Source organism: Dendropsophus ebraccatus, chromosome 10 (assembly GCF_027789765.1).
Source record: "Dendropsophus ebraccatus isolate aDenEbr1 chromosome 10, aDenEbr1.pat, whole genome shotgun sequence".
Classification (NCBI taxonomy): domain Eukaryota; kingdom Metazoa; phylum Chordata; class Amphibia; order Anura; family Hylidae; genus Dendropsophus; species Dendropsophus ebraccatus.
Genome location: NC_091463.1, coordinates 29495016 through 29513618, shown reverse-complemented (window position 1 = coordinate 29513618; position 18603 = coordinate 29495016). Strand labels below are relative to the sequence as shown.

The window sequence follows — 18603 nt, the reverse complement described above, 5'->3', positions numbered from 1 at the left end:
AACAGTAAATGAATGAATAACTTACTACTGTATATAGTACAGAATAAACAGATCTAACATGAGAGACCAGCAACGTGTTCTTATTTATTATGGGGATAGCAACTGACTTTATTTACCAGGCTGGCTTAAGGATTGGGGAAGGAATTTTTTCCTTCCTGATCATGATCATCCAGATTTTATTCTTGTCTAAAATATGAACTTACCAGTACTAGTGCAGCTTGCTGACTAGAAAGCTCCTGGAAACAGCACCAGGCGTTGTATTAAGATATTGGTGCTAATAAAAATGTCAAAATTATTTGTTAAACTAGTTGTGGTTCTGAAGCCTCAACCAAGCAGTTTCATGAATTGAGTATGGTGCTCGTCTTCGGCATAGAATTTCTCAATGTATTTGTGCCCGAAAGCATTAATATGTGGATAACTCTACCTCATTCTCTAAACCCCCAGATTATAAAACAACTTCAGCAGAGAATGGCCGAACTGAAGAAGACTTTACAAAAAGAACTGGTGAGTCAGTGGACAGAACTTATTTGTTAGCCCAGATTCTGTCTCCGGTACTATGAAGGGAAACTATCAGCAGGTTGGCGTCACCCAATATTCATTAAAAGGGGTGAGACAGCTGGGGGAGTGTGGTGGTCCTGCCCCCAGTGCGCCAAACCATTTTATTAGCATATGGATTACTAGAAAGTAAATAAAAACAGCACCAAGGATGAAGGTAAGAAAATTACCTCCATCCTCTGTGCCCCGTGCACTATAGGGACTAGAGATGGGCAAATCTCATGCAGTCTTCCCCTGAACCTGAGCGTTTGGCAATTGATTACTGGTGGTTGCAGAAGTTGGAGGCAGCCTAAGGCTGCTTGAAACACATGGATATAGCCATAGGCCATGTTCACATGCCTGGAACAGCCGGTGTCGGAGAAGATCATCCCGGCTGGTACTGCAGTACCAGCTGATGACCTTCATTTCTCATTAATTGGGATGTGGGCGCATCCGTGTGCACCCCCATCCTAATTCGCCGCTGCACACGATGGAGAATGTGGCCGGAGCCGCACACTCCATTGTGTGAACTGACAGGTTCTCTGCGGACGCTATTATATTTCATGCGGTTGGATGGAATCCCGGCCGGAGCATATACTATGTGTATATGTTCCGGACGGGATTCCATTCATCCCAATAGAACGTGTGTTTTGTATAAATCACAGGCTTTGTTGCAAAGTGCAACAATGGCCATGATTTATACAAAACATACGTTGTGCGAACTTGGCCATAGGCTGTATTCATGTTTTCTAGGGCTGCATCCATCTGTAATCAAATGCTGCACGCTTGTTTGGACATCTCTAATAGAGACATATAAGCAGGTTAGAGGCTTCAGTAGGCTCTGATTGCTTGGGAAAGTTAGATATGACCCTAATGTCTCCTAGAACTGTATCCATTTGATATAGTGCTAGGAGATCTTGGAGTGTCAAACCTGAATGTTGCCAGAGGCTGATTTCCTAATACACATAATTATTTTCTAGAGATTGAAACCAGAACCAGAGGAGAAGCTAAATTCTGCGGATCCACCGGTCCCCTCGCTCACCGTGACCAATAATGCTGATCTCAATGACTCTCGTGAGATAAACTTTGAATATCTGAAACATGTTGTATTGAAGTTCATGTCTGCCCGGGAAGCAGAGGTGAGAAACTTGTTTGGTGCCAAAGGTTACTTATCATACACGAGTATGGAAACAGTGTCCAGGGCTTGTACTGACTTAGAAGCATGATCTGCTGATCACTTGTATAACGGCATCAGCATTGCTCTACACATATTACTCCCCTTAGCCTTACATCTTCTATGACATATTTTAATCATTTTAACATTTTGATATTTTACATAACTGCACATACAGTGTTGATCACCTGCATTGCAGATCACTAATAACAGCCTCCAGCACTATATTTTGTTCTAGTAAAATGCCATACACCACATCAGACACCTAACAGACCCTGTTAGTGGGATCTGTTGGGCACCATGCATGTCTGCCGTATAAGTGATCCAGCGGCACCAATTTATCAGTTCTGTTTCTATGACAGAGGTGAATACCGGAACAGGTGTGAACCTAGCATTATACTATACTATAACGGTGTATGACTAACTTATATACATTTTGTAAGTAATTTTTTATTTCTTACTATAATTAATGTTTCAGGCTTTTCACCTTATTAAAGCTGTATCAGTATTGCTCAACTTCTCAGTGGAAGAGGAAAATCTTCTAAAGGAGACGCTAGAATATAAGGTAATCCATGTTTCATCCTAGCACCTCAGGAAGGATCTAGATCTGCATCTAATACAGCCCCTCTGCTGCCTTCAGTGGCTCTGTCAGGAACTGCAGGGCTACTCAGGCCTTGTTCCCACACAGGGCACATGCTCCGTATGACATGGTCTGAACTCTCGGAACTCTCTGCATCATAATTGTGTTAGTACAGTCCCGCTGAGCTTTAACTGTTTTGGATCATTGCATCATCATGAAATTCTGACAGTTCAGTCCGTGACATACAGTCTGCTAAGGGATCATATGTACGGAATGTGTGAATCCAGAAATACTAAGGGTACTATTACATGAAGTGATTTTTCAACGATTAACGATAAACAATTTCAAACGACCGCTATTGCGAACGACCTGATTACTTATGATCGTTCTTGCGTTCGTCTTGTTGTCGCTATTGCGTTCATCGCTACAGCGAATGAATGAACGGCGTCTTATTCCATGCAAACTATTTGTGAATGAGCAATAATGAAAATAGGTCTAGGTCTCATTAAGCAATCAACGATTTCTCGTTCTCCGTGTAATTGTTAACTGCTATTCAACCGAACGTTTATCGCTTCGTTCTGAACGATTTAACAATTATCCGAATGATAATCGTTCCGTGGAACAGGGCCCTAAGCCTCCCCAGGTGTCTCTTTCAATGCACCTGGGGATACTCTCCATGTCTGTAGGGCTGTAGCCACCACACCATGTAGTAGAGCGAGCAGAGATAATTGCCACAGGTTGCCGCTACTGACACAGACAGCTTTCCAAGATTAAAGGGGTTATCCAGCTCTACAAAAACATGGCCACTTTCCCCCTACTGTTGTCTCCAGTTTGGGTGGGGTTTTGAAACTCTGTTCCATTGAAGTAAATGGAGCTTAATTGCAAACTGCACCTGAATTTGAGACAACAGTAGGGGGAAAAGTGGCCATGTTTTTGTAGCGCTGGATAACCCCTTTAATCTTGATTCTGATGCATTAGAATAGACTTAAGGGGAGGCTTAGTATCGCTGAGATATTTAACTGTTGGGACCAGGGCTGTCACAGCCATTGGTGGCAGTAGAGGGGCAAAAAAAATGTATATCTATACATATACACACACTTTCCTTAATAAAATTACATAACTTTTTTTTTTTCTGTCAGAAAATGTTTATACATTAAATGGCACCTGTCATAATTTTCATGCTGCGTGAACCACCAGTTGTTGGGGTGGCCCCCTGCAGCTTCTCCCCTCACACCTTAATTAATAGATAATAATTAGATGAATAGATATTTCCCTGTTTAAATACAGAGAGAGATCCATCAGATCCATCTTGCGGGGGCAGACAGCAGCCAATGGGGACCATTCTGATGACATATGGGTCAAGCACCATGAAGGTGATGACAGGTTTCTTTCAAAAAATGTAAACCTAGTTAATTCCTTTTGTTCCCCCCCATTTTTAGATGTCATGGTTTGGTTCTAAACCGTCTCCAAAAGGTACAGCCCGCCCCTCAATCTCCAAGCCGAGGACACCCTGGTCTTAAGTGGACAGATGTTTCAGCACTGAACTTTTTTTTTTTTTACCTGCACTTTCTATGAAAATGACATTGATGCTGGAAGGTCTGGTGTGTTCTAACCACTTTTCCTTACTGTGTGTTCTATGAGCTTTTCCTGACTTGCTCATGCCGGGTATCTCGGTGGTGACTTACTTTGGTTTGATGATTAATATTCACTCAACCAGCACAGAGAGATGACAGCCTCAAACCACTGTACATATATGATCCTATGCAATGGAAGACTCCTGTACTGTTCTTTTCCTGCACATAAGCTGCAGCTGATCATCACACTCCATTACCGGCCCTGTTCTCAGTGTTCCGAGCTGCTATCGTGTGCTTTCCGACCATCAACACTGAACTTGAAGGATTTTATTCCTGCATCTTGCCTCCTTCCTTCCATCTCCTTCAAAGGGCTTTTTCACCAGAACAGATGAGAAGCAGTTTACGATGCAGGGTACCTTGTGGTGTTTTATAGGGTGGTGCCATCGCGGGCATTTTAATTCCATGGTTCCTCGCTGAGGTATTAGTATGCAAAGTCTCTACGTTTTTAGATAAAATCGGAAATTCAGCTTTAAATGAAAATGTCTGTCTGCAAGATATTGTAGCCTGCATTCATGATGGTAGCAATGCATCTTGGCCAGCATTTGCGCACCATTTTTTTGGGTAATTGTAACTTATAGGAAATGTTAGAGTTCAATCTTAGTGTTTTAAGATTTCGATTTTCCTTTCTATATGACCTGCTGGCAGTATATAAATATATATGTATCCCGGTACATTGTGGGGGGGCGCACAATCTAAGATTTGCTGCTTCAGGTGACTTTGGATCCCTTTTATAAATTAACTAACTAGAGATGACTATATTATGTACCTTTCTATTGGATTACAACTATGCTCAGGTTTATTTGACAGCTTTTACATAAGGTGAGGATAGATTAATAATTCTTTGTTGTATACCTTTTACATGACTTTCACCACAAGGTTCTGTCACGATCGTAGGTAGTCTGTATTTCTTTGGGGTATGGTTGTAGTCAGCAACGATGATGCCACTACTGTGACAGTGTATGTTATCATTTAGGGGTCTTACACCACCTCTCCCGTCTACCCAATCTGACAGGTCATCACTAGAAGTATCACACAGCCCCTATATATGTAAGGGCTTAGAGCTGCAGATGTTTGAATATGACTATAAAGGGAATGTGTCAGCTCTTGAGCTAAAGTGTCAAGGAGGAGTTTCTTAAGCACTTCTCCTATCCTGCCTTAACTGATTGATGTATAGGGTTCGGTGCTGGAAGCCAAGCCCTGTATGTCAGACAGGTACAGTAGTTATCCAAGTTTACTAATACATGGCTACTTTCTTCCAGAAACGGCGCCCCTTTTGTTCTGGTTGAATGTAGTTTTGCAGCTCAGTTTCATTCACATGAATAGAACTGAAAGGCAATACCACACACAAGCCGAGGACAGAGGTGGTGCTGTCTTTGAAAGAAATCAGTTGTGTTTTTTACATTTCTGGATAACCTCTTTTTAAATAGAGTTGTCTTAAATCTCAAAAAAGTGCTACCCTTCTTGGCTGGCTATACTGGGCATCACAGAATGGCAGCACTACTGGAAAAACAGACCATACCGCGAAGTATTCTAAGCAGGCGCTGTCTGTCGGATAGTAAGGTTGTTTAGGTTTTTTCCCCCTAAATCTTGTCTGAGTGTGGACAACTCTAGTGAGGGCACATAGGCCAGGTTAGTGCATCCTGTACACCAGGGCAGCTGTTGGTATGTATATAGGAGAAGGCTTAGGATCACCATAGAATTAGATAGTAAATTATTGTGTAAAGCCCAAATCAGCACCATTTTATATAGTATTAAGTTAATGAATTCACTGTATACAAAGGAGGAGCAATTCTTTGATGTAATATACCACAGTGCACTTTACTAGGGTGGGTGGGGGTGCACCTCAGTGTTATATGCCCTCCACAGCCATTGCCCCCCCCCCCCCCCCCCCCCCCCCCTACAGACATTGCATCCCATATTAGTACAAGATCATAATTCATTATTAGACATTTCCTGGGATGAGAACAAATTTCTCCTAACAGCATAGAGATAACCTGAGCGGACGCTGGTTTTCAGATCTGCCCATACATTGCTATTATGTCTACATTCAGTAATGTAATCCTTACACTTCACATTATCAGACAGGCTCTGGAGAAGGCACATTCTAGTCATGGCAGCGTGGCCATAAGGAAAAGACGTGGTCTAATACTTAGACATTCCACAATTCTGGAAGGAATTGCATAAATCACTACATATTACCCCTTCTTTTATCCCTAATACTCCCCTCAGTGATATCACATCCATAGCGACAGCAGCAGGTCAACTACAGATTATTACTGGGGATATACAAGGAGTGTATATACTAAAAAATATATATATATATATATATTATATGGGATGGGAGAAGATAATCCACCATGTTATTACATACAGACCAGCATTACTATGTGCAGTTTTGTGAAGTTTGCTTTGTCACAGTTTTCTTCCTGACAGGAAGCTTCCTCCAGAATTGTCTACTAACTCTGCCGTGTGCAAAATAGGCCAATACCGCGCTTCCTCATATAGTGACCCATTTCTGAATAAAATGCTAGCACTATGGGGACTCACTGTACCGATTTATGGAATCCAGCAGTGAGCCCGACACACATTAGATGCGATTGTTCCCTATGAAGTTCTTCATTGGGGACTTGTGATGATTTCCCTGGGTGCAGGCAGTGCAGTGACAGCGTGGCCGTGTTATCTCTGCGGGAACATAACTTGATGTGGTAGGACTTGAGTAGTAGCTTAAAAATGCAATTGGAGGAGAAGACACGGTTATCCAATGGTTAATATTACTTAAGCCGGTTTCACACCAGTGTATTACAGATAATATGTTTGTGGCCCTATTCCGGCTATAAGCCCTGGCCCAGCTTCTAGATCTTCAGATGAGGAGACCTCCGGTTAGGATGGGACTTGTAGTCCTAATACACCTGTGTAACACTGGCCTGGTAGAAGAACTTACTCCTTACGATGTGCAGATAGGAAAAGTACAGCAAAAGCGAGGCCTGAAAATGGACCTTCCTGTCAGCATTGCAGTATCTTAATAGAACTAAACTGAAAGGATTAGGTTTTATAACATCACTGTAAAGTCTCCATTGGACGTTGGACTCACAGCTTCCTGTAAGAGTCCTGGCACCATTTGTACATGAGAATATTAAATTAAAGGGAGCCAGACATGCAAAAATCACTGTTACAGCTATAAATAAGCTCCTTTATGCCCCCCCAGCACTGTTTCTGAGCATATATGTCCCAAAGAAGTACTTTTTTTAAACGTACTCATCTAGGCATATGGGCGGTCAGGAGCTCCTAGGTAGTCACACCTTGCCGGAAATCACGCCTCCCTGGGGCATCAGTGGATAGAACCAGCAGTGTCACAGAGGGGCCACCCCTAACCATGCTCCCAGAGAGGCGTGATTGCCGGCTAGATTTCCCCACCAGCAGCTCCTGACCACCCACATGCCTAGATGAGTACATTTTAAAAAGCATTTACTTATATGCCCAGAAACAGTGTGTGTGTGGGGGGGGTATATAGGAGCTTATTTATAGCTGTAACATGATTGGTCCCCTTTAAAGAAAACTTTTTTCAGGATGAGCATTTTAGTGAAGAGATCCAACAGCTCCACTAAAAGTGTTTTGATCAATAACTTCCATGATAACGCTAAAAACATTTTCAACTTGGGCCTAGAAAGCTAAATCAGATCTCCCATAAGAATGAATTATTCCTCCTATTGTTAAACTGGTTGTTTCATGGACAAAATGTTTACTGCCTCTTATATCAGGCTAAACTTTACTTTTTAATTGGAACCATCAAAAATCTTCCTGTGTTGATATTGCTGTCACATACTTGTAATGGCGGTCCTGTTTGTTTTATTGTACTTCAATGTCTCTGAACATCCAGCTGCTCCTGCTCAGTCGGCCTGTACAAGAGGATCCTGGTGGTGAGACTGAGCATGTGCAAACACTTGCATTGGACACATTAGGTGGACGTTCTGAGGGGATGAAAACAAACAAAAAATACACACATGAACATATTTTTGGCAATTCCAATTGAAACCTTGTTCTATTTCACCTGATCTAACAGAGAAATGAATATACTGTGGTGGGACATCCCTTTTAATGCACTTTACTTAAGAAATAAAACAAATAGTTTATTTTTTAGCCAAGGAAATGAATTGTTCTAATGGGAACATATATTTCCAATATCGTCATGTAGCTGGGCCTTTAATGGGAATCTGTCATTGGTGTAATGACCCATTAATAAATCAGACTCCATTAAATGGGTATTTCCACAGGATGGCGAATTCTGACCACTGGGACCCCTACCCATCATGAGAACTGTCTGAATGAATGGAGCAGAAAGTGTTCTTTGTGATTGGTGGAGGGTCCTAGTGGTCAGAGCCCCCATTGATCAGCTGGTTATCCCCTATTCTGTGGATATTGGGTAAATTTAAGAAGATAGTAATACTAATTTAAACCAGACCTATGTACTTGTATCCCATGCATCTGAACTTGTTCAAATTGGTTGTTTTTTTGTGGCTATACACTTTACAGTATGTAGAGTATACAGTTTACACACTGCACAAAACAACGCCCGTTACGCGTGAACGGCCATTGTTTAACTCTACTCAATGATCATCAATTACGGCCGTAGGTAACGTTAAACAGCGGACATTCACGCATATGAACATAGCTTAGGACAGCAAAATGCTTCTGTTCCATAGAGAATTATTGGTCAATGAATGTTGCCTGCGTCTGATGCAAGTCTCATGAGAATATAACAAAGTAATGTCACATAGATCCTTATTACAGGAAGCAGCAAAGCGTATGTTATGCCATAATAGAGAAGCAACCTCCAAAATGTAAAAATATCTGACATTCTGTATGACATTAAATATACCATACACCTACTGTAGGGGGCAGCACATTGCTACATCTGCTGTGTAAGTGATTGAGTGATCAGCTATTTCACACATCTCACATGCACCATGAGCTCCAGATTATACTTAAAGGGCCAGTCCCAATAAATGGTTCACCCTACTGGTGGTATGCCTTTCATATCTATAGCCCAGTATCTCCTTACTTATCCTGTACATAATTTATTGCATTTCCTTTAAGATGTGTATATAGAAAACGATGCACTATGAATTCTGTACCTTTAATGCTTTTTCTAATGCTCCATCTCCTCTGTATGACCCTGTATATACCCGTGAAGGATGTATATAGTCTATTAGTTGGCTTATTTAATTTGCTGTGCAATATGATTAAATGACAAGACTGCTGGTTTGGGTTCAGATGTGTGCAATTTGTCATTTGTTACGCTAAAAGGTTTCAGATTGTGTCACCAAGACTCATCTCTGTACATGTTAAAGATTATTTAGACACTGTGACCTCCACCCATGAAATGATAGGAGCGATCGAGGGTGGGAACAGAAACTGAACGCTTGTAAGTGGTTCTGCAGCTAGAAAATGAGTCACAGCATCAAGGTGAGACTCAGCAATTTACTCAGTATATAGACGGAAGGTGAGGATTATGATAAAGGTATCCCTGCATATACAGTGCAGCAGACCAAACATGGCCTCCTTGTTTCATTTTCTGGTGTACATTTTACTTGCAGTGCACAAAACAATAGTCTTCTAGTTATAACAGAAGAAAACTTTCTATAAGTAGACCATGTTTGGTCTGTTAAAGCGACTCTGTACCCACAATCTGACCCCCCCAAACCACTTGTGCCTTCGGATAGCTGCTTTTAATCCAAGATCTGTCCTGGGGTCTGTTCGGCAGGTGATGCAGTTATTGTCCTAAAAAACAACTTTTAAACTTGGGAGCCCTGTGCCCAATGGCTGTACCACCCCTCCGCCCCTCCTCTTTATCTTTTTTCCTATTCCTCTGCAGTGAAAACTACACAGGTGCCATAAGGATCCAGCCCATGTGCTGTGCTGACACAGGTGATGAATAGGAGAAAATCTGCCTGGAGCATTCCTAATGATGAGGAGTGACAGAGAGGTTCTGCCAGCCTAATGCATACACAATCTAGGGCTGCAAGTTTAAAAGTAGTTTTTTTAGGACAATAACTGCATCACCAGCCGAACGGACCCCAGGACAGATCTTGGATTAAAATCAGCTATCTAAAGGTACAAGTGGTTTGGGGGGGTTGTCAGATTGTGGGTACAGAGTCACTTTAAGGTTTATGGCCACCCCACACTATCCATTGGGATTAGCAATTTCACTGTAATGTTCCCTGAATCAGCTGTTTAGCTTACTCTTGTTGCGATTTGCCAGAGATGTCTGGTATGAGACTGTTAATCTTATTATACTAGACATCTGCGGGGAATCAGAACACTTGGAAAATAGATCAACATTTTCCAGACTAAATAAATCAACAGCAGATTCATTAGCTACAGCTACAATGTAATGCCAGTGCTCGATTACTGGTCAATGGCACCACTGGAGCTCATCTCCAGCATTGCTTATGTTTCCACTAACATACTGGAGGAGAGATCTTAAATAGAAACTCTGTATTACTGTATTAAAAAATCTTTTCTTCTAGTACTTATCAGTTGCTGTATGTCCTGCAGGAAGTGGTGTATTCTTTGTAGTCTGACACAGTGCTCTCTGCTACTACCTCTGTCCGTGACAGGAACTGTTCAAAGCTGTAGCTAATCCCCATAGAAAACCTATCCTGTTTTGGACAGTTCCTATCACAGACAGAGGTGGCAGCAGAGAGCACCGTGTAAGACTGGAAACAATACACCACTTCCTGCAAGACATACAGCAGCTGATAAGTATGGGAAGACTTGAGATATATGTATATATATTTTTTTAATAGTAGTTATTTACAAATCTTTATAACTAACACCAGTTGATTTGATAGAAAAAAACACTTAGCTGGAGTTCCCCTTTAAAAGTGGAGTAGTTGTCCTTCGCAAGCAATTAAGGTTGTCACTTTGTGCCTCTAAAAAGACTAGGGTATGTTCCCACTGAGTAAATCAGGCAGAATCCCACCTGCCTCAGTGTGCCATAGCTTGTCTAAGGGGGAGTGCGCACTCCTCCACTGCTGATGCTGCTCTCTACTCAAGGAAGTGACACGTCATTTCTTTGAGCGCAGAGTGGCGCTGCGGAAATCTGCCTGATTTACTCAGTGTGAATATACCTTAATATAGAATTTGATACTTTACTGTGGCCAACTACTCATTTTTTTACTGTTCATTAAAGCGACTCTGTACACATAATCTGACCCCACCAAACCGCTTGTACCTTTAGATAGCTGCGTTTAATCCTGCGGTCCGTTCGGCAGGTGATGCAGTTATTGTCCTTAAAAAAATACTTTTAAACTTGCAGCCCTGTGCCAAACGGGAGTATCTGTGCCCTAACTTTGCACAACCTCTCTGTCCCTCCTCCCCACCCCCTTCATCTTTAGGAATGCTCCAGGCAGATTGCTTCCTATTCCCCACCTGTGTCAGCCTGGCACATGGGCTGGATCGTTAAGGACCTGTGCAATGTTCAGCATGGAGAAAATGTTTCAGTGATATTCCTAATGATGAAGAGGGTGGGGAGGAGGGACGGACATGTGCTGCAAAGTTAGGGCACACATACTTCCGTTTGGCACGGGCTTCAAGTTTAAAAGTATTTTTTTAGGACAATAACTGCATCACAGATCTTGGATTAAGATCATGCACTTACTAGTCATTGCTCCCACTAGCCAGAAACCTACTCCACACTGATGAGGGGCAAAAACCCCGAAACAGCTGTCTGTGGATGGATACCTTGCTGAGGTGGTTTCCTTGACTGGAGAACGCTTTGGCTTGGTTGTTCCTTCCCGGAGGGAAGGTCTGGCTAGTTCACTGACGTCGAGACATGTGATGGTGTCTCTGCAGTGTTCTTTTGCATATTTGATTTCCCAGGGGGCAATGTTCTAGAATACACTGACGTTGAGACACGTGATGGTGTCTCTGCGGTGTTTTGGTTGATCTCCCTGAGGTCAACCAGCGTCCTTTTGCATGCACTTACTAGTCATTGCTCCCACTAGCCAGAAACCTACTCCACACTGATGAGGGGCAAAAACCCCGAAACAGCTGTCTGTGGATGGATACCTTGCTGAGGTGGTTTCCTTGACTGGAGAACGCTTTGGCTTGGTTGTTCCTTCCCGGAGGGAAGGTCTGGCTAGTTCACTGACGTCGAGACATGTGATGGTGTCTCTGCAGTGTTCTTTTGCATATTTGATTTCCCAGGGGGCAATGTTCTAGAATACACTGACGTTGAGACACGTGATGGTGTCTCTGCGGTGTTTTGGTTGATCTCCCTGAGGTCAACCAGCGTCCTTTTGCATGCACTTACTAGTCATTGCTCCCACTAGCCAGAAACCTACTCCACACTGATGAGGGGCAAAAACCCCGAAACAGCTGTCTGTGGATGGATACCTTGCTGAGGTGGTTTCCTTGACTGGAGAACGCTTTGGCTTGGTTGTTCCTTCCCGGAGGGAAGGTCTGGCTAGTTCACTGACGTCGAGACATGTGATGGTGTCTCTGCAGTGTTCTTTTGCATATTTGATTTCCCAGGGGGCAATGTTCTAGAATACACTGACGTTGAGACACGTGATGGTGTCTCTGCGGTGTTTTGGTTGATCTCCCTGAGGTCAACCAGCGTCCTTTTGCATGCACTTACTAGTCATTGCTCCCACTAGCCAGAAACCTACTCCACACTGATGAGGGGCAAAAACCCCGAAACAGCTGTCTGTGGATGGATACCTTGCTGAGGTGGTTTCCTTGACTGGAGAACGCTTTGGCTTGGTTGTTCCTTCCCGGAGGGAAGGTCTGGCTAGTTCACTGACGTCGAGACATGTGATGGTGTCTCTGCAGTGTTCTTTTGCATATTTGATTTCCCAGGGGGCAATGTTCTAGAATACACTGACGTTGAGACACGTGATGGTGTCTCTGCGGTGTTTTGGTTGATCTCCCTGAGGTCAACCAGCGTCCTTTTGCATGCACTTACTAGTCATTGCTCCCACTAGCCAGAAACCTACTCCACACTGATGAGGGGCAAAAACCCCGAAACAGCTGTCTGTGGATGGATACCTTGCTGAGGTGGTTTCCTTGACTGGAGAACGCTTTGGCTTGGTTGTTCCTTCCCGGAGGGAAGGTCTGGCTAGTTCACTGACGTCGAGACATGTGATGGTGTCTCTGCAGTGTTCTTTTGCAGATCTTGGATTAAGAGCAGCTATCCGAAGGTACAAGTGGTTTGGGGGGGTCAGACTGTGGGTACAGAGTCGCTTTAATGTTTACACATGTTCAGCATTATGCATTCTCCTTTTAGAATCTTCAGAAAAAAAGTACTAGTTGTTTAACATCTGATTTGTGATTCCCTAGTGCATTATACCAATGCAAAGGGCCACGTCTCTGTATACAACACATCACTGTGCTACCAAAGTAGGCAAGACATGGTGAAGAGTCCTAACACAATTGCCCAAGCGCTCAGAAAAACACTTGGGAACACGCTGCGCAAAGTATACTCATTCCCACTGCTTTAAGTCTGGTTAGATAAGTGGAGCAAGTTCTGGAATAGTTTAATATACAGCTCCACCCAGATATGAAACTGTGATGCAACCAGATTACATTATAATGCATGAATTTTATCACCCGTTCTGACCCCACCCTTCCTGTATAGTCTAGCTCTGCATCACTAGTGTACCGTGTATAACGTAGATATAATTCAATATAGCAACAAGACAAAGACCTGAACGCAGGAACTATCAATACATCTCTAGCAGGTAGATAACATTAGTGAGTGCACAGGAAGTGGTGCAGAACAATACACCAACCAGTGGAAATCAACCGATCTGCTGGCTAGTTATTACTGCTGTTTCTTGGTCAATTGACATGTGACAAAGGACCACACACTTTGACGTGTTTGTGTGGCAAGTCAAAAGCTAATCGGTCGGGGTCTAGTTGTTCCGCCCCCCCCACTGTTCTCTAGATACAGTATAGCCAGGAGTCCGGCAAAAAAATTTATTAAAGAATTGTACTGCCCCCCCCCAAAAGTTATACAAATCACCAATATACAATTATTACGGGAAATGCTTATAAAGTGCTTTTTTCCCTACACTTACTACTGCATCAAGGCTTCACTTCCTGGATAAAATGGTGATGTCACTTCCTGGATAACATGGTGATGTCACTTCCTGGATAACATGGTGATGTTACAACCCGACTCCCAGAGCTGTGTGGGCTGTGGCTGCTGGAGAGGATGATGGCAGGGGGACACTGAGGGACACAGGGCATTGGAGGGACACTGAGCATCCCTCTGCCATCATCCTCTCCAGCAGCCACAGTCCGCACAGCTCTGGGAGTTGGGTCGTGACATCACCATGTTATCCAGGAAGTGAAGCCTTGATGCAGTAGTAAGTGCAGGGAAAAAGCACTTTATAAGCATTCTCGTAATTAGTGTATATTGGTGATGTGTATAACTTTTGGGGGGCAATACAATACTTTAATAAAATTTTTTGCCAGACTTCTCCTTTAATGGAAGCACTATCAGTTTTGTGAGCCAGGAGTGGATACAGCAGGAATAGGCAGTAGTAATAAGTCAATTTACTTCTGAATACATTTCTGGCTTTTATGTTAAAAAAATAAAAAAAACTGATAAGGCGTCACAAGAGCAAATTAACAATCTATTCACTGTGCAGTAGTATACAGTAAGTAGCATAGACCCCAGCTTTTAACAATGCACTAACCTTTTTCTCACCTGCTCACATTGTGATGTAGAATCTGGACGTTGTCTTGTAGGTTTACACGGTGACTGGAAGCAGTTGCTGAATGTAGTAGCACATTTAGGATCCATATCTGTCAAGTGAAAAAAAAAAAATCTCACCCTTTGACTAACCCTCCAGTTGTCATGAAGCTCCTGAAACTCATTTTGGATTTCTGTTGCCCACACAAAGCATATAGAGAAGCGCTTGTCAAAGGCAGAGGACCCTGCTCCTGTATATTGCATTGGGCAGAAAGGCTGGGTGCACAGCTCCTGTCCCACCAAATGTAAGTAAGTGGAAGCTGCGACATTTACAGGAGCCGGAACAAAGCAAGTCGATTTGCTCATCACTAGTAGCTGGATAGCTGAAGTCACCACCAGGGGGAGCTGACTGCAGACAGCCACAATTTCCTATTTAATTTTATCACTGTGAAAAAGAAATGATTTGTTAAGATTTATACAGAATATTCAAGGTCCAATTTTGGACCAAACTTAAAATAAAAAGTCTAATCATCAAAAACATCAGAACGCACAGCATTGTGGAGGCCTGTGTTCACATCTCAGCATCCAGATTAGCTCCCAAGAAGCTGATCTGTAAATTCCCATGCACAGTTTCCTTTTGACAAACACAAGGCTGGTTATACATCAACATATTTGTTTCTCTCTGTAGAGAAAGCTTAGCAGACTATACTAGACTCTACAAAGTGACACATATATACTGTATTTACTGAACATTGTGTTTATATATATATATATATATATATATATATATATATATATACATATATATATTTTTTTTTTCCCAGTGGCTATACTATGACAATATGATATATATTTCCACTGAAGGGGAAAAAAAAAATTAGATGTGAACACAGCCTGATCCACATGCCGCAATATATTGTTACTGGGCAAACAACTTTCAACACTAATTTTCTCCATTAAGTTCAGTGGGGAAATCTGCGAATAGAAAGCAGCTAAGGCTAGGTTCACACTGATGTTTTTCTCTCCGCCACATTTTTAAACAAATGTAATCTGACGTATCCGTCCAACACCCCATCGATTTCTATGTATTTTTATTGTGCTCTTTTATATTTGTGGTCCGTTTGCATGTATTCCGTCAGGGTTCCGTTTTTTTGTGAACGGAAAAAAAATCCTGCATGCAGCTTTTTTTCCCTCAGTTTGAAAAAACGGAACACAAGCGGAAAGTGCACTTCTGTTTTGTTTTTTTTACATTATAGTCAATGAGGACGGTTCTTAACAGAAGGTATTTCCGTTCACATCCGTTTTCAAGTTAACAGTTTTCATCAGTTTTGTCACTGAACATGCGCAGAAGTGAGAAACCAAAGAAAAAATAAACTCATATGCAAACGGATGCTGTCTGATGCAAACTGATGGACAAAAGTCAGTTTTTTTAAGTCAAAATGCAAACGGACAATGAAAAAAGAGAACATTTTGCAATCAGTTTGCATCAGTTTTTTTGCTTATTCATTCAATTAATATGGACGGATCCGTTAGCAAATAAGAAAAACGTTAGTGTGAACCCGGGATAAGGCATAAAACATGTATGGAAACTGTAGTCACCTCAAACCAATGAAAAAGGTGGTTCGCAACACCAATCTCTCTGCATGTGGGCAGTGAAAAATCTCCTCCCATATTAAAATGTAAATCACCATAATATGAATCACAGAAAACACGGCACAAAATATTACTAAAATGCCCATAAAATAGCGCAACTACACAAACCATCCTTATTTAGTATCTATCGTTATGTGTATGAAGCTCTTATGCAGACCTATGTGTCTCCATGGTTACAGGCTGAAAAATAAAGTCTGTATAGTCTGATCCTGCAGTTACTTCATCCCCTAAAGACAGTGATAATAGGTGCTGCAGGATTATTGGTCTGCATAAGGGCTGCATACACAAAATGTACGAGTGGTTTGCAAAGAGGCTTCATTGTTTTTAGATTGAGGCATCAACAAAAATGAGTTGGCAAAAGAAAACAATTCAGGTTTAGAGGTTATTAAAGGCTCAATGGTCTCAGTCTATACAACTATAGACACTGCTAGATAACTGAATGGGCGCTCACACTTTAAAAAGCTTTTGACATTTGAGAGACATGAAAATTGGTTGATTGGTTAAATGGGTACTCCAGCGAAAAGAAAACAATGTTTTCAACTGGTGAAAGTTATATAGATTTGTAATTTATTTCTATATAAAAATCTCTTCCAGTACTTATCAGCTGCTGTATGTCCTGCAGGAAGTGGTGTATTCTCTTCAGTTTGACACAGTGCTCTCTGCTGCCACCTTTGTCCATGATAGGAACTGTCTAGAGCAGTAGAAAATACTCATAGAAAACCTCTCTCCTTCACTGGGCAGTTCCTGTCACGGACAGAGGTGGCAGCAGAGTCAGTTAGACTGAAAAGAATACACCACTTCCTACAGGACATACAGCAGCCGATAAGTACTGGAAGACTTGAGATTTGTAAATAGACTGGAGATAAGTAAATTATAAATCTATGTAACTTTGTGACACCAGTTGATTTAAAGGTTACCCTTTAAGTCTGGATGTTCATACCCAGAGGGATCCCTAGAATGAGCCAAGGGATGTAAGAGCGTTCTCTAAGGGTACGTACTACAGAACTCCAACGTAAAACCCGGCGCGAATTCTGCAGCTCGCGGACTCTGGCGGGGGCGCGCATCTCTGCCCGATGCACAGACTCTATTGAGACTGACGCGTCAATTCTTACGGGGGAATCCGCCCGACCATAGAATGGAGTCTATGGCACGGGCAGAAATGCACGTGGCTGCCAGAGTCCGTAAGCGGGTGCGAGCTGCGGAATTTGCGACAGGTTTTCCGTCGGAATTCTGTAGTGTGCACGTATCCTAACAGTTCTGTGGCACAAGACAGAGACTTCTAATGTAAGTTTATTTAACAGTCTTGCTTGTGAACAGAGAACAGGGAGTCTCACTTTTTCAGACGTGTAAGAAGGCTTTTATCAAGTGACATGTACACCTTAAAGTTACACTTGTTGAAAGAGTGTGACTGTCCCAGTCATTTTCTGAACTGAACATCTGAAATGCTAGAGGTATAGACTGCATGTACTTTCAGATGGTATGTCATTACCGATATCTAAAAGGTCACAGTCTTTCTATTGCAGTCTTTGGTTGCAAGTACAGAGGGTAGGTCGATAAATCCTTCACTGTGACTAAAAACAAAACCATTTGCAATGAGTGATCCAAGAGATTTATTGATGTAGCAGGCACTTTACAGATAATCCTTCTCTGGACAACAAACCCACATTCAGTATTGTAGAAAGCAGGTCTGTCCAATGGATGGTGTTGGCCCCAATGCAGCCTGTGGCTCCCAGTAGTCACTGGTGCACACACCACATATTAGACAACACTGCTGTTCAGGAATATCCCAAAGTCTAAACCCCTGCTACTGTAAGAGCAACATTGCATGTTCCATGGGAAGGGTTGTTAGATGTAGGTGAAATGGCTCAGAATAACCTACCAGATGAGCCTCCTCCAGCCGCCTCCTCTGCTGGCTCCTAGGCACAGCACATTGACCCCAGCAGGACATCCCTGCCTGCGCCAATGTAAGTTACTAGGTAAAACAAAATAAATATTCAGTGTTCAGGGGTGAATCATGCAATGTTGCTTCTAAAAGGCAAAAAAAAAAAAAAATACAAAGTATCAACCAAATAACACAAAGATAAAACAAAATTATTCCATCACTTCACTCATGGAAGCTGTAAGTTTAATAAAGTTTACAGGTATCAGTAGAGCAGTGGGCACTGTAGGAGAGTGGTCGTCTTTCTCCGAGACAAAGAATACCAGACCGCCCCCAGCGATACTGCAGGTTTAACTTAGAAACATCACAAACACATATTGTATTTCCCCAATCACTACGAGGCTTTAACCCTTTCTGTGCCCCGGAGGCTGGCACCTCCCATGGAAG

The 18603-nt window shown here is 42.3% G+C and overlaps 1 protein-coding gene across 4 annotated transcripts in view; it reads left to right on the top strand.

Annotated features, from left to right (window-relative positions):
* Window positions 1–5768, top strand: part of GOLGA1 (golgin A1) — a 38590-nt gene extending 32822 nt beyond the window's left edge. For all 4 annotated transcript variants that reach the window (XM_069986189.1, XM_069986186.1, XM_069986187.1 and 1 more), the window contains 4 exons: window positions 445–504; window positions 1515–1673; window positions 2187–2273; window positions 3728–5768. In XM_069986189.1, coding sequence (XP_069842290.1) covers window positions 445–504; window positions 1515–1673; window positions 2187–2273; window positions 3728–3808 — 387 coding nt within the window. In that variant the 3' untranslated portion in view covers window positions 3809–5768. The remainder of the gene's footprint in view (window positions 1–444; window positions 505–1514; window positions 1674–2186; window positions 2274–3727) is intronic.
* The last annotated feature ends 12835 nt before the right edge of the window (window positions 5769–18603 follow it).